The 16,178-nt window shown below is 43.1% G+C and overlaps 1 protein-coding gene across 3 annotated transcripts in view; it reads left to right on the top strand.

The window, feature by feature from the left end:
* The window catches only part of PHLPP1 (PH domain and leucine rich repeat protein phosphatase 1), a 222,532-nt gene that overhangs the window by 92,101 nt on the left and 114,253 nt on the right, over nucleotides 1–16,178 (top strand). For all 3 annotated transcript variants that reach the window (XM_086373714.1, XM_086373715.1, XM_086373716.1), the window contains exon 2: nucleotides 15,843–16,039. In XM_086373714.1, coding sequence (XP_086229840.1) covers nucleotides 15,843–16,039 — 197 coding nt within the window. The remainder of the gene's footprint in view (nucleotides 1–15,842; nucleotides 16,040–16,178) is intronic.

The raw sequence follows: 16,178 nt of genomic DNA on the forward strand, positions 1-16,178 counted from the left end.
ATTTTGAGTTGCTGGCTGGGAAGAATTGGTAAAATTGAAGAGGGGTTTTAGGAATCATAAAAAATACAAGTCATGAACTTTGATTTAGCAATTCATAGAATGAAAATTCAGAAATAATCATCAATAATGAAGAAATGAATAAACAAATAATAGTATATGGAGCATCTTGCAAGTCTTTAGACAGAAAGGCTGAGAACTTGGGAGAGTATATGATATAATTTGAGGAGGCTAAGTAAAGCAGGACATAACATGCTGTGCATGTCGTCAGTATGTAAATGATTCAAAATTTAAAAAAGAACTGAAAAAATTCACCAAAATGTTTATAATACTGTGGAGAAATTGGGATTATGTTGATTTTCTTGTTTTTAATTCCCCTTTCCCTTAAACTTTTCATGATAGAGCTGTGCTTAAGATAATAATTGAAAAAATTTAAGTGCTAATGTAGTGGATTATATGTGTGATTCTGAGAAAGTTCAAAATAAATATCTTGAAGTTTCCTGTAAGTAAATTGTAGAAATGGGCTAATTGTGGGAGATTTTGTAATTTTTTTAAGAGATTTCTTATAAGTTGAGGAATAGTCATTTGTTTGGAATGTGGCTGAGTGTTAGACATTTCTGATGTTTGTTGTTGTTTAAGGACAGTTTTAGAACTCCTGAATCTAGATTTAACATCTTTGACGTAATCAGCCTTGTAGGGAAAAGGGTAGGAAGTCAAATGAATGTTATCTAACACGGTAGAGGAGTGGAAAATAAGGTTTTCAGAAAATTGTTTTGCTCTTGAAATCTTTGTTTTTATTTATAAAAGTCAAATTATACATTGTCAGTATGTATTATAAAATGAAAAGTGAAGTCTAACCCCATCTCTCAGAGAGAACCATTGTGGAAAAGATTTTTGAATCACACTGCGTCTTAATGTGGCTTTGTAGACGTTGTTCTTTGTAACCCTGTCAAGGCATCTTGGCTGAAGTCTATTCTTCTAAACAGAGTAAACTGAAATACAGTGTTTGTTTTGTTTTTTACTACGTCTTAGAGAGGAGTAATGTTGTGGGTTATCCAAACATTGTTCACGCTGGACTTCAGAATTTTTATCTTAGTATTTGCTTATGCATGTGTGTGCCTGGCTGGAATGTTCCTAATAAAGCGCCGCGCAGTGAAGCCTTGGCTCAGCTGGAGCTGCGGAGCTGCCTTGCTTCATCGTCCTGATTCCCACACCCGCAGCAGTCTTCGTCACATCTGACACAAGTCACAATTCGTGTCTCCAGGAGGGAGTGAGTGTGTTGTTTATTCTTTTGAGAGTGGATACTGGATTTAGGCATTCTCAGATTTGAGATCTAGTTATTCCTGAGGCCTCTAAAACCTCGTGATATATAGTAATTCGTAATTTTTTGGAGACGCAAATTTTGAATCGAGCTTGAGGCCTGCTGCCCAGCTTGGTCATTTCAGAGAAGTTCAGCTGCTTCTCTTCACAAATGGTGTTTTATGCTTTAATGCTGGTGCCTTATGCTGTTATTCTTTGTGGAGAGGCACCACAAAAAGCAAGGCAGCTGAGAAAGCAGGTGATGAAAATTTGGAAGTCTACCAAAGTGATCTTTTTTTTTTTTGCCAGAAAATAGAAGTTATAGGTAATTTAAGAATGTCAAATGTGGTAAAAAGCTTAACAAACCTATGGACCCAAGCAAGTCTACCATTCACTGGGGTGGAAATGGCAACAAAAAGTTAATCAAACTGTTTCAGTGACTGTTCTAACCAAGGGTGGGGGCGGGGAATGCTCATTAAATGAGGAAGAAAACTCAGGAGAATGTTGGAAAGGCTTTCGGTATGGTCTGACCGTCACAGGAAAGATGAGACTGCCACTTCTGGGAAGTAACAGATGGTGAAGACATGGAACTGACAGGTGCAGGTGGATTTGGTGAAGTTTTTTAAATGTGGATTTTTGCCAGATACGAAGTTAATGAGAGGAGACCACACCAGCTAACCATCGAGGGCTCCTGGAAGTGAGCTGAAGATGCTCGTAAAGCAGCAAAGGGTTAGCATCTCTACGAATGCTAAATTGTAATGAAACCTACATTTGAAAAAAATGGCTTCTCTAAATACATGTCCCATGAAGAGACGTGAGCATCAGATATTGAGACAACTGAGAATAATTTTGATGATGGAGGGGAGGGAACTTTAAAGATGTCTGGGAAACAAATCTAGTTCGGTGTGAGGACAGAAGTATGGGAAGGAAGGAAGGGAGTTAAGAGGCAGCCCCGTTCATCCTGGCTGGCTGTCTCATCTCCCCAGAGTCACTCACCTGCTTCTTCCGTCAGTGTTAGTCAGCCACATGCTGATGATCCACCAGCTCAAACAGACATTGGTAACCTGAGAGCAGAACTCAGTGGGTTTGAAGTTGTGGTGCTCAGACCTGCAGCATCAGCAAAATCTCATACCCCCACCCAGAATTACTGAGTCAGAAACTCTGGGTGGTGGAGCCTCGAAGTCTGTGTATAGCGAGTTTTTCCTGGTGGGTTCAGTTCAGTTCAGTCACTCAGTCGTGTCCAACTCTCTGCGACCCTGTGGACTGCAGCACGCCAGGCCTCCATGTCCACCCCCAACTCCCAGAGTTTACTCAAACTCATGTCCATTGAGTTGATGATGGCATCCAACCATGTCATCCTTGGTCGTCCCCTTCTCCTCCCGCCTTCAGTCTTTCCCAGCATCAGGGTCTTTTCCAGTGAGTCAGTTCTTCACATCAGGAGGCCAAAGTATTGGTGCTTCAGCTTCAGCATCAGTCCTTCCAATGACTGTTGAGGACTGATTTCCTTTAGGATGAACTAGTTAGATCTCCTTGCAGTCTAAGAAACACTCAAGAGTCTTCTCCAACACCACAGTTCAAAAGCGTCAGTTCTTTGGTGCTCAGCTTTCTTTATAGTCCAACTCTCACATCTATACATGACCACTGGAAAAACCATAGCTTTGACTAGACAGACCTTTGTTGGCAAAGTAATGTCTCTGCTTTTTAATATGCCGTATAGGTTGGTCATAACGTTCCTTCCAAGGAGTAAGCGTCTTTTAATTTCATGGCTGCAGTCACCGTCTGCAGTGATCTTTGAACCCAAGAAAATAAAGTCTGTCACTGTTTCCCCATCTATTTCCCATGAAGTGATGGGACCAGATGCCATGATCTTAGTTTTCTGAATGTTGAGTTTTAAGCCAAGTTTTTCACTCTCGTCTTTCACTTTCATCAAGAGGCCCTTTAGTTCTTCTTTACTTTCTGCCATAAGTGTGGTGTCATCTTTTTCCCAGCAATCTTGATTCCAGCATGTGCTTTATCCAGTCCAGCATTTCTCATGATGTACTCTGCATATAAGTAAGCAGAGTGACAGTATACAGCTTTGACGTACTCCTTTCCCGATTTGGAACCAGTCTGTTGTTCCATGTCCAGTTGTAACTGTTGCTTGCTGACCTGCATACAGATTTCTCAGGAGGCAGGTCAGGTGGTCTGGTATTCCCATCTCTTTCAGAATTTTCCACAGTTTGTTGTGATCCAGACAGTCAAAGACTTTGGCATAGTCAATAAAGCAGAAGTAGATGTTTTTCTGGGACTCTCTTCTTCGATGATCCAGTGATCATCCTGGTGGTTTGGTGTGCGCTGAAGGCTGAGGCCCTCTGCTGTAGGTTGTCTTCATGCGGCAGTTGCTTTAGCATTTTATTAATGTCATTTGGTATATACTAGACTCATCTGCAGAGAAGGCAATGGCACCCCACTCCAGTACTCTTGCCTGGAAAATCCCGTGGACAGAGGAGCCTGGTGGGCTGCAGTCCATGAGGTCGCTAAGAGTCGGACACGACTGAGCTACTTCACTTTGACTTTTTGCTTTCATGCACTGGAGAAGGAAATGGCAACCCACTCCAGTGTTCTTGCCTGGAGAATCCCAGGGACGGGGGAGCCTGGTGGGCTGCAGTCCATGAGGTTGCACAGAGTCGGACACGACTGAAGCGACTTAGCAGCGACTTAGCTGCAGCTTAGCAGCAGGCTCACCTGACTCTATGGACATGAAATTGAGCAAACTCTTGGAGATAGTGGAGGACAAAGGATCCTGGTGTGCTACCAGGGATGCAAAGAGTCAGGCATCACTTAGCGACTGAACAACAACGTACATTACACAGAATGTATAGTCATAGTTCATTCCTTTGTTTTTATAGTTTGTTACATTGATTTTTCAAATTTTAAAAATTCATGGCTACTTTTACTAGCTAATTTTGTAGTTTATATTAGAATTTGCTTTGATGGGTTTTTTTTTTCCCCCTCAATTACTTTGGGCCTGTGTTTACATAATCTGTAAGAATGTGAAGGGCTAGCACACGTCTTCCAGGCACTGTTTTCATGACTATTATAGGGGAAATTATATAAACTCTAGTGGTAGTCAAGAACTTAGAGATTAGAGAAAGGTTCATGGCATGACATTTCTCGACAAAAAGGGTCTACCCTAATTTGGGAGATATAAATAAGCCTAATCAGATTGAGTAGCTGTCAGTAAGAAGCAAGATTTACTGGGCAGTTGACTTTGTATATTTTGATCGGATGCATAAATGAATGCTCCTTGAATTCATTTAGCAGCTGGCTGTCATCTCCATTAGCTGAAAGCAACGAGTCTTGGTTCTGCTTCAGAGCTGCTGCTAGCATGCCTTGCTGAGCTTGCTTAGATTTTCAGCTCAAAAATTCCCAGCTGCCAGTTCAGAGAGAGGTCTCTGGACCTTATTATAAGGTCATCTAAATCCTTCTGCCCACTCTTGAAATGATCCTGGGCAGGTAATTTAATTCAGTCTTGCTGACACTGCAGGTGGTCAAGAAGGATTTAAGGATTTATATGCAATAAGAAACACTCTTTAGAGTTTTGTCAGTCTTAGCTCTGAAGGTAGAGAAGATGAGGTGAGAGTTGAATGCTCTGAGTCATTCCTGACCATTTTCAGCTCTAGGGACATGGTAAATTCTTTCACCAACCCTTACTTTTTGGTGCTGTGTTATCATGCCAATGCAGGAGACCTGGGTTCTATTCCTGGATCAGGAAGATCTCCTGGAGAAGGAAATGGCAACCCTCTCCAGTGTTCTTGCTTAGGAAATCCCATGGACAGAGGAGCCTGGAGGGCTATAGTCTGGGGTTGCAAAGAGTCAAACATGACTGAGTGACTGAACAACAACATTATCGTGAATACTTTCTATCTCCAAAGTTTTAGAAATTGTGATTGCTTCAGTGCTGTTCTTATTCTTTCTTTTGACTGTTTCAGTTACACTAGACCCTCTTAAGTTATATGTGCTCATATGAGCTCAGTTGCTAAGTCATGTCCGATCTTTGCGACCCTGTGAGCTATAGCCTACCAGGCTCCTCTGCTCATGGGATTTTCCAGGCAGAAATACTGGAGTGGGTTGCTATTTCTTTCTCCAGGGAATCTTCCCAATGCTGGGACCGAACTTGCAGCTCCTATGTTAGCAGGCAGGTTCTTTACCGCTGAGCCACCGGGGAAGCTCCACTAAGTTCCACAACATTCTGTAAATATTTTTGTAGATTATTTTAGGGAAATGGAGGCTATTAATGCTTCGCTATGTTCAGGTAAACAGAACTAAGTGAAGCCAGCACAGTAAGGTTGTCTTAGTTATTGCCTCAGAACTCAGTGGCTTAAAACTGCACACATTTATGGTCTCGCAATTTCCGAGTCAGGAATTCTGGAGTGGCTCAGCTGTCTCACTCTGGCCACATTATTGTGAAGACTGCAGCCAAGGTGTCCTGGGGGCAGAGTTCTCTGGCTTGACCAGGACTGGAGGGTCTTTCCCGTGTGGCTTGCTCACGTGGCTGCAGAGGAGGCCTCAGCTCCGTATTGGCTGTTGGCAGGAGGGTTTAGTTCCTCACCTGGTTGGCTTTTTCATGAGGTTCCTTGTGTGTCCTCATGACATGGCAGCTGGCTTCTCCAGAGAGAGTAATGCTAGCAGAGGTAGGGTGGAAGCTGTGCTTTTTATGACCTGGTTTCAGAAATCACCAGTGGCTCAGACGACAAAGAATCTGCCTGCAATTCAGGAGACCCAGGTCCAATCCCTGGGTCGGGAAGATGCCCTGGAGGAGAAAATGGCAACCCACTCCAGTATTCTTGCCTGGAAAATTCCATGGACTACAGTCCATAGGGTTGCAAAAGAGCTGGGCATGACTGAGCAACTAAGACTTTGACTTTTTCACTTTTCAGAAGTTGCAGCAGCCACTGAGTTGGCTACATTCGGTTTGTTAGAAGCGAGTCACCGAGTACGGCCCACAGCAGAGGGAATGGGGTTGGGCTCCACCTTTGAAGGCGGGGGGGAGAATTTTTAAAAATTGGTGGACATATTTTTAAACTACCACAATGATAGGCATTGGAATATATTAATATTTGGCAAAGACATGTAATTGGTAACAGCCAAATTTGCAGTAATTTCTATGGTGTTCAGCGGTCTCCTAGTTAAAGCAGGTGTTTCCACTGCTATATCTGTTCCTGAAGCTTCTCATATTTTCCAGAGTTGAAGATTAAATGGGTTTATGGGAAAATAGAACTCGAGAGAGGTAGGACTTTAAGTCCAAGCATCTTTATAACCAAAACACTAACAGAAATAGTAATGGATACCTCAGGAGATAACCTGGACAGTGTAGCCTGGTCTCTTACTGTGGGAGTTGAGTTACCTTAGGGAATATTAAAAATGCACAGTAACGTAAGAGTGGAAATGTTGGCTTGTGGGCATTGAGACTGAGTTTGCTATGGGCTTTTCCCTCTGTTTTTGAAAGTTATAATTCCACTCCCAGTATTCTGGCTCCCCTTGCCTACAATAAATCCTTGTGGACGAATGCTATACATACCATGCTGACTTCATTCCCCTCTGTGTGAGCTGTTGTTTAGTTTCTAAGTCATGTCTCATTGATTGTGACCCCATGGACTGTAGCCTGCCAGTCCAAGCTTCTCTGTCCATGGGATTTCCAGGCAAGAATACCGGAGTGGGTTGCCAGGGGATCTTCCCGACCCAGGGATCGAACCCACATCTCTAGTGTCTCCTGCATGGGCAGGTGGATTTTTCACCATAGTGCCTCCTAGGAAGCCCATATATGAGTTAATTAGTATTAATGAAACATATCGTGGCAGAACAGACTGTTGGGCTTCCTAGCTGGCACTAGTAGTAAAGAGCCCGCCTGCCAATGCAGGAGACATAAGAGACTTGGGTTCGATCCCTGGGTCAGGAAGATCCCCTGGAGGAGGAGATGGCAACCCACTCCAGTGTTCTTGCCTGGAGAATCCCACGGGCAGAGGAGCCTGCTGGGCTACAGTCCATGAGGTAGCAAAGAGTCGGACACGACTGAAAGCAGTGTTGCGCTAGCTAGACTGTGGTCCGTTTTCTTTAAGTACTTCTCTTCTAATCATGTTTGTTTATTTATTTAACAGAATTCCCTACTGGACTCGCCTGGTGGTCCAGAGGTTGGGAATCTGTTTGCTAATGCAGGGGACACGAGTTGGAGCCCTGGTCTGGGGAGGTCCCACATGCTGGGGAGCGGCTGTGCCCCGAGCCAGAGCTCCTGGGCCCACGCTCTGCGGCACGAGGAGCCCCCGCGCTGCAGCCGCAGAGCAGCCCCTGCTTACAGCACGAGGCGCCCCCGTGCTGCAGCCGCAGAGCAGCCCCTGCTTACAGCACGAGGCGCCTCCGCGCTGCAGCCGCAGAGCAGCCCCTGCTCACAGCACGAGGAGCCCCGTGCTGCAGCCGCAGAGCAGCCCCTGCACAGCAGCGAGTCCCCACGTTTGTGGCAGTGCAGAGATTGTTCTGTTTACATTTGTTTTCAAAGGTAGTATGACGACACCCCGCCTACCCAGAAGTGACCCGTTTGGAAGCCCGCACTACTTAGATTAATACTTTTAAATACAGAAGTCAAGCAGGACGGACCTCTGAGTGGAGGAAAAGACTTACCACAAAGTTTAGTCCTTTACTTGGAAGAAGGGTAGAAAGCTAGCTTTCAGCCTTTTGTTTTAGGATCGATTGTAAAGTAAGGTAATACATTAGAAATTCTTTATATACTCATTACTGTCAGTCATTGGAAAAGAAGAGCCAAAGAACTATGGTAATGCTGAAGCTTGGAGGTGTTTTTAGACAAGAGCGGATAGCTCTTCTAGTCCATTGGATTCACTGAATTTCTGAATGTAGTAATATAGTGAGAATCCACACCTTAAAGAAAATATGTTAAACATACTTGTATAATCTATGAAAGTGAATGGTAGGTGTTTGAGAGAGTTAAATTTAACTCTGTGGCACTTCGTTCCAGCCAACATGGAGTGACAGAGACTGCATTTACTCTTTAACCTAAAAGAAATAAACAACTAAAAACCAGGTGAAATACATGAATCAGCTGTCAGACACTGAGCATCAGGCAGCACAGGACACAAAACACATCACACGCACGTTGAGAGAAGCAAAACAGGTTGAAACAGGCCTACAAAGGTGCCCTCTCACTGATGGTGGGAGAGCGTTCAGGCTTCAGTTGCAAGGAGGAGGAACCCAGGCAGAACCTGGTATTGACCCTGCATTCAGGAGACAGCTGGGAGTCCATTGAGGCTACATAGTTTGAGTATAAAGAGTAAGGTGCTGGAGGGAGAAGAGCCACTCAGAGTCCTGGAGACGTGCGGGGAGTCGTCACCGAGCCTTCAGCTTCGTGCTGACCCGTCGTGTGTGAGGAAGATACTGTGAGGCTGGGGCTAAAAACCGCTGAGGAAGAGCAGGGGGACTAAACCCGGACCTTGCCCAGGGCCAGGCCCAGAGAGAGCCTCACAAGTCAGAAGGCATCCGTTAACAGTACTGCTTACTAATACTGTCATTATAAATCTAGACTTAAGGCGGCTCAGGTCTAATATGACAAATCCCAGAAAACAAGCCTTGTAAGAACCAAAGTGTTTTCAGCTAACTTAATTGTGTCCCAGAACAAAACTCCATCATATTCATAAAGATACAAGAATATCCAGTTTTCAACGAGATAAAATTCATAATGACTAGCTCACAAACAAGTGACCAGGTGTGCAAAGAAGCAGGAAAATATGACCCATAAGAGAAAACCGTAAAGCTGACACAAACGATACAGATGATAGAATTAGTTGACAGGTACATTTAAGTAGCCATTCTAATTACATTTCATATATTTATGAAGATAAAGCAGAATTAGGAGTGACATCGAAGATACATACATATCTTTTGTATGTTTGTATACATATCTTTTGTGTGTTCGTATGTGTATATAAGTATGTGTACCCACATATACCCAGATCTAACTTAGAGGTGAAAAGTACACTGGATAGAATTAACAGGAATTAAACACTGCAAAAGAAAAGGTTAGTGAGCCTGAACCACAGCTTGCTGGAATTTGTGGAACGCCGTTAAAGCAGTACTTAGACGGAAGTTTATAGCATTTAAATGTGTATGTTAAGAAAAGGAAAAGTGACCTCAGCTTTCATGTTAAGAAAATAGAAAATAAGTAAAAATTAATCCTAAAATTAGTAAGAGAAATAAGAATCATAAGAACAGAAATAAATGAAACCGTCAACAGAAAAACAATAGAGAATGAAACCAAAACCGGTTTTTTTGTGATGTTTGATAAAATTGGTAATGTAATTAGACTGATACAAGTATATGTCTCCTAAACTAATGAAGTAAAAACAAAAATAAACAAATGGGGCCTAATTAATCACAAAAGCTTTTGCACAGTGAAGGAAACCAGAAACAAAGCAAAATGGCACCCTGCAGAATGGGAGAAAATATTTGCAAACAATGTGGGCTGAAAGGGATTAATTTCCAAAATTTACACACAGCTTATACAACTCAGTATGGGCAGAAGACCTAAAGAGACATTTCTCCAAAGAAGACATACAGATGGCCAACAGGTACATGAGAGAATGCCGAGCATCAATAGTTGTTAGAAAAGCGCAAATCAAAACTGCAGTGAAGTATCACCTCACTGCACCGGTGACCGGAGGGTCAGAATGGCCATCATCGGAAATTCCACAAGTAGTAAATGCTGAAAGGTTGTGGAAAAAAAGGAACGCTCCTGCACTGTTGATGGGAATGTAAATTGGTGGAACCACTAAGGAGAATAGTATGGCAGTTCTTTAAAAAACTAAAAATAGCATTACCATAGAATCCTGCAATCCCACTCTTGGGCATGTATCCAGAGAAAACCCTAATTTGAAAAGATACATGCACCCCAGTGTTAATTGCAGAACTGTTTACAATAACCAAGACATGTAAGCAGCCCAAGTGTCCATCGACAGATGAATAAAGAGGATGTGGTGTGTGTATGTACATACACCGATGGAACATTACTCAGCCATAAAGAGAAGGAGATAATGCCATTTGCAGTCACCTGGATGGACCTAAAGATTATCAGACTAAGAGAAGTAAGCCAGGCAGAGAAGGACAGTATCATAGGATAATGCTTATATGTGATATCTTAAATACAAATGAACTTATTTACAGAAGAGGAAAAAAAAGTCATGTTACCAATATCAGAAATGAGAGAGGTGATAATTACAAATTTTTATTAATATTAAAAGTATAATAAGGAACTATTGTGGACAACTTTATGTCAACTATATGAAAAATGAAATGAGCAAGCCTTTAAAAGGTCAGACTCCAAAGTTAACTCAAGAATAACTAGATAATGGAATAACATAGTCCAAACTCTAGTATAAAGTTGAAATTGAAGTTAAATACCCGCTCCCTGCAAAAAAAAGCAAAAAACAAAGACCAGAAAAAATAAGACCCCAGATCCAGAAGTCTGCACTGAGAAATTCAGTCACTATCGTGGTGATCAGTGCACTTAGTTTTTAGCTCATTTATAGGTGTGTATATGTCACATCTTATCAAATTGCCATGTGCCAAGTGATCAGAGAGGAAAAGAATGTTTTAAATCATTGTGCTGTGGTCAGGTTTCTCTCTCAGCTTGAGACACTTGTTCTCGCTGTCCATCTTTCCTCTCAGATCATGCAAGAGAGGCCTTAAATCTGAAGGATATTTCTAAAGGAGGAGTTGTAACAATGGATCCAACTGTAAATTGATGGACATTGGTTCCTTGTGTGATGTGAATATTTATTAGAGCATAGACAATTTGAATGCCTGTGATTTGAGAAGTTTCAGAATTGACAGAGCTAAAATAATTTGCGTCATAGAATAAGGAAGTCTGATGCAAAGGGCTGTGCCCCTGGCTGACTGCCAAGCTGTCAGTTACTTGCTCCTCTCCGGGTTCCCCAGAGCCCAGGTGACACGCAGCCTCGTTCTGAGGGTGCGCCTGAGCTGGGGGCCCCTGGCAGGGGAAGCAGTCAGCAAGGACATTTAAATCCAGAGCAGACGAGAGCGATTTGATTCAGACTGGGGTGTTAGGGCGTTCCTGGGACAGACTAACCTTGAGAGCGTCTAGGACTGTTCAGGCCCTGTGGAATTTTTCTAAGGGGGGAGTAAAAAGCCAGTCTCTGTTGATATCCCGTATTTTTCTCTTGTGGTACCGCTTCCAGCCTTAGCCGTGTCTATCGGGGACTTCCTAGTCCTCTCTATTTGCTCTGGGGCTTTTTTAGGATTCTTGAGGAGTTGGAGAATTGAAGGGCTGCTCCTTATGTACTGCTGTCATCTTTTTCTTCAGTGTAATTACTCACAGGTCTGTATATACGTGACAGGTGAAGGAGTGTCCTTGAATCCACACTCAGATGTGGCTCAACACAATGCCTGCTTCTTGTATTCGTGTGTGTGTGGTGTGTAAGTGTTTACAACAGATCCCTTGTTAGAGAATGTTAGTGTATTGCAGTCATGGAAATTGGATTTGGGAAATCCAGTTGCCCAGTGTCTATTATTTTTAGCCTTGCACAGGCCTTTCCCTCTCTTCTGAATCTCTTCTTCTGTCCCCCTTCCTTCGAGGAGGAGACTGTACTGTGGAAAGCGGAACTGACGCTGGGAGCCTGGGCGTCTTTCTGTCTGAGGCTCAATGGACTTAGCAGATCAGGGCAAGTGGGTGGCTGTGGGCAGATCCACCACTGGCAGGCTCTGTCAAGTCGCATCTAGTTTGAAGTCTCCTGGGCTTCCTATCCCATTGTGGGAATGTCAGCATTGGGTAGACAGACAACTCAGTGGAGCTCTCCACAGAGGATGCTAGCTGTGTAGTTGTTTACTAGGCCAGAGTTCAAAAAGCTGAAACCCTTTTAGATTTCATTCTCGCCCAATGCCAGGAAATTCATGCAGTGTACAGTATGTATTTTATAAAGCACTCTGATATACTTGGAGAAAGAGGAAGTGAAATTCAAACCCACTGGTTTTGTTATTTGCAAACATTTTTGCCCAAAGGTGTGTATTCAGTTCAGTCGCTCAGTTGTGTCTGTTCTTTGCGACCCCATGGACTGCAGCACACCAGGCATCCCTGTCCATCACTAACTCCCGGAGCTTACTTAAACTCATGTCCATCGAGTTGGTGATGCCATCCAACCATCTCACTCTCTGTCGTCCCCTTCTCCTCCTGCCTTCAATCTTTCCCAGCATCAGGGTCTTTTCCAATGAGTCAGTTCTTTGCATCAGGTGGCCAGAGTATTGGTGCTTCAGCTTCAGCATCAGTCCTTCCAATGAACACTCAGGACTGATTTCCTTTAGGATGGACTGGTTGGATCTCCTTGCAGTCCAAGCGACTCTCAAGAGAATTCTCCAACACCACAGTTCAAAAGCATCAATTCTTTGGTGCTCAGCTTTCTTTATAGTCCAACTCTCACATCCATACATGACTACTGGAAAAACCATAGCTTTCACTAGATGGACCTTTGTTGGCAAAGTAATGTCTCTGCTTTTTAATATGCCATCTACACTGGTCTTAACTTTTCCTCCAAAGAGCAAGCATCTTTTAATTTCATGGCTGCAGTCACCATCTGCAGTGATTTTTGAGCCCCCAAAAATAAAGTCTGTCACTGTTTCCATTGTTTGCCATCTATTTGCCATGAAGTGATGGGACCAGATGCCATGATCTTAGTTTTCTGAATGTTGAGCTTTAAGCCAAGTTTTTCACTCTCCTCTTTCACTTTCATCAAGAGGCTCTTTAGTTCTTCACTTTCTGCCATAAGGGTGGTGTCATCTGCATATCTGAGGTTATTGAGATTTCTCCTTGCCATCTGGATTCCAGCTTGCGCTTCTTCTAGCCCAGCATTTCTCATGACGTACTCTGCATATAAGTTAAATAAGCAGGGTGACAATATACAGCCTTGATGTACTCCTTTTCCTATTTGGAACCCGTCTGTTTTCCATGTCCAATTCTAACGGTTGGTTTCTTGACCTGCATACAGATTTCTCAGGAGGCAGGTCAGGTGGTCTGGTATTCCCATCTCTTTCAGAATTTTCCACAGTTTGTTGTGATCCACACAGTCAGAGGCTTTGGCGTAGTCAGTAAAGCAGAAGTGGATATTTTTCTGCAACTCCCTTGCTTTTTCGATGATCCAGCGGATGTTGGCAATTTGAGCTCTGGTTCCTCTGCGTTTTCTAAAACCAGCTTGAACATCTGGAAGTTCACAGTTCATGTAGTGTTGAAGCCGGGCTTGGAGAATTTTGAGCATTACTTTACTAGCATGTGAGATGAGTGCAATTGTGCAGTAGTTTAAGAATTCTTTGGCATTGCCTTTCTTTGGGATTGCAATGAAAACTGACCTTTTCCAGTCCTGTGGCCACTGTCGTGTTTTCCAAATTTGCTGGCATATTGAATGCAGCGCTTTCACAGTATCATCTTTTAGGATTTGAAATCGCTCAGCTGGAATTGCATCACCTCCACTAGCTTTGTTCGTAGTGATGCTTCCTAAGGCCCACTTGACCTCACATTCCAGGATGTTTGGCTCTAGGTGAGGGATCACACCATCATGATTATCTGGGTCTTGAAGATCTTTTTTGTACAGTTTTTCTGCATATTCTTGCCACTTGTTCTTAATATCTTCTGCTTCTGTTCGGTCCATACCATTTCTGTCCTTTATCGAGCCCATCTTTGCATGAAATGTTCCCTTGGTATTTCTAATTTTTTTGAAGAGATCTCTAGTCTTTCCCATTCTGTTGTTTTCCTCTATTTCTTTGCATTGATCACTGAGGAAGACTTTCTTATCTCTCCTTGCTATTCTCTGGAACTCCGCATTCAAATGGGTATATCTTTCCTTTCCTCCTTTGCCTCTTTTCACACCTATTTGTAAGGCCTCCTCAGACAACCATTTTGCCTTTTTCCATTTCTTTTTCTTGGGGATGCTCTTGATCCCTGTCTCCTGTACAGTGTCAGGAACCTCTGTCCATAGTTCTTCAGGCACTCTATCAGATCTAATCCTTTGAATCTATTTGTCATTTCCAGTGTATAATGGTAAGGGATTTGATTTAGGTCATACCTGAATGGTCTAGTGGTTTTCCCTACTGTCTTCAATTTAAGTCTGAATTTGGCAATAAGGAGTTCATGATCTGAGCCACAGTCAGCTCCCAGTCTTGTTTTTGCTGACTGTATAGAGCTTCTCCATTTTTTGGCTACAAAGAATATCAATCTGATTTCGGTGTTGACCATCTGGTGATGTCCATGTGTAGAGTCTTGGGTTATTGGAAGAGGGTGTTTGCTATGAGCAGTGTGTTCTCTTGGCAAAACTCTGTTAGCCTTCGCCCTGCTTCATTCTGTACTCCAAGGCCAAATTTGCCTGTTACTCCAGGTATGTATTGGGAGGGGGTCAGATAGTTGTTGGATTTTCTTGAGACCTATCTTTGGTGTTGCTGCTCTTCCTTTTTCCTTCTCCAGTAGGTATTTGACATCTACCAAAACCACTTGGCGTTTACGTTAGTTTTAATATTCATAAGAATACAGTCTCTTGAATCTGTTTCTTCTGCTAGCCCTTGGCAACTACAGCAAACTTCCAAATAAATAAGACCTCCTGGCTTGGGACCTGTTCAGGGGCACGTGCCCCCATCAGTTTGTGAGCGTGGCCTTCGGCGCTCTCTGATAAGCAGTCTGTGTCTAGTACTGAGAAGTGCCCTCCTCCTCATTAGTACAGCTCGTCACTCGGTGCCCAGCGCCTCTGCACTCAGCTGGCGGGACTGGTCTGAATGCCGCTCTTCCAAGCTTACTCATCTGGGAGCTGAGGCCTCGTCAGACCTCAGCTCTCTGTCTGCCTCTCTGTGCATCTTTGTCCGCCTCCCTCCCTGATTTACAGGCACTGCAGCACACCATCCTTCTTAGACTGGCAGTAATTACCTTTGAAGGCTTAGCTATGTTTATAGAGTGGTATTTTCTTACTAGAAAAGTCATTCATTTTTAATCTCCTTGATACTCAATGTACATTGAATAGCTGTAGGAAAGAGAATATCAGGGTAATCACATTAAAAATGATTAGTTTCGTTAAATGCCAGCTCTTGAATGTTATCTTTCTATATCAGTCTGTATAATATTTTCTTCTTAGTATACTTAAATTAAGTCTCTCATTCATTAAAATTTTGAAGTCATTTCTTTTTTAAATGTTAAGTGAAATTGTGAAGGAAAGAGCAGAAAACAAAACTTGGGTTTACAGCACACAAGTTAAAATGGCTTTTTCCCTGGGGTTTTAAGGAAAAAGTTCTTCTTTACTTATATGAAAAAGAACATGTGGAGGTAGATATAGTAGATCTTATCATGGTGTATTACTGCTGGTTTCAGATTCTCTTAATTGTAAATTAGAGCCTCAGTTATCATTTAGATGGTTCTAGTGTAATTCCTTTCCGTTGTCCAGGTAATTTATCTGCTATGCTGATGAGTAGCAAAACACCCATTTCTCTAAGACTAAGCTGTTTGTTTGTGCTTGTTGTAGGCAAACCTCACAGCACCGGTAGCTCTGAGCGGATTCAGCTCTCAGGAACGTACAATGTCCGTAAAGGCAAGATGCACTTGCCAGTGAACCGATGGACCAGACGCCAAGTCATCCTGTGTGGGACCTGCCTGATCGTGTCATCTGTGAAGGACAGCGTGGCCGGGAAGATGCACGTGCTGCCGCTCATCGGTGGCAAAGTAAGTGGAAAACAAGCCAAGCAGGGCAGGCTTTCCCGCCTCCTGAGGAGCTTTGCTTTGAGCCGTCCCTGTAGTGAGGGGCGGGCGGTTTTCACTCGTCATTCCTGTCGTGCGTCCGTCGGGGCATTTTGGGTGGTGG

Source organism: Bos grunniens, chromosome 24 (assembly GCF_055505025.1).
Source record: "Bos grunniens cultivar Pamir isolate PY7600 chromosome 24, Bosgru_T2T1.0, whole genome shotgun sequence".
Classification (NCBI taxonomy): domain Eukaryota; kingdom Metazoa; phylum Chordata; class Mammalia; order Artiodactyla; family Bovidae; genus Bos; species Bos grunniens.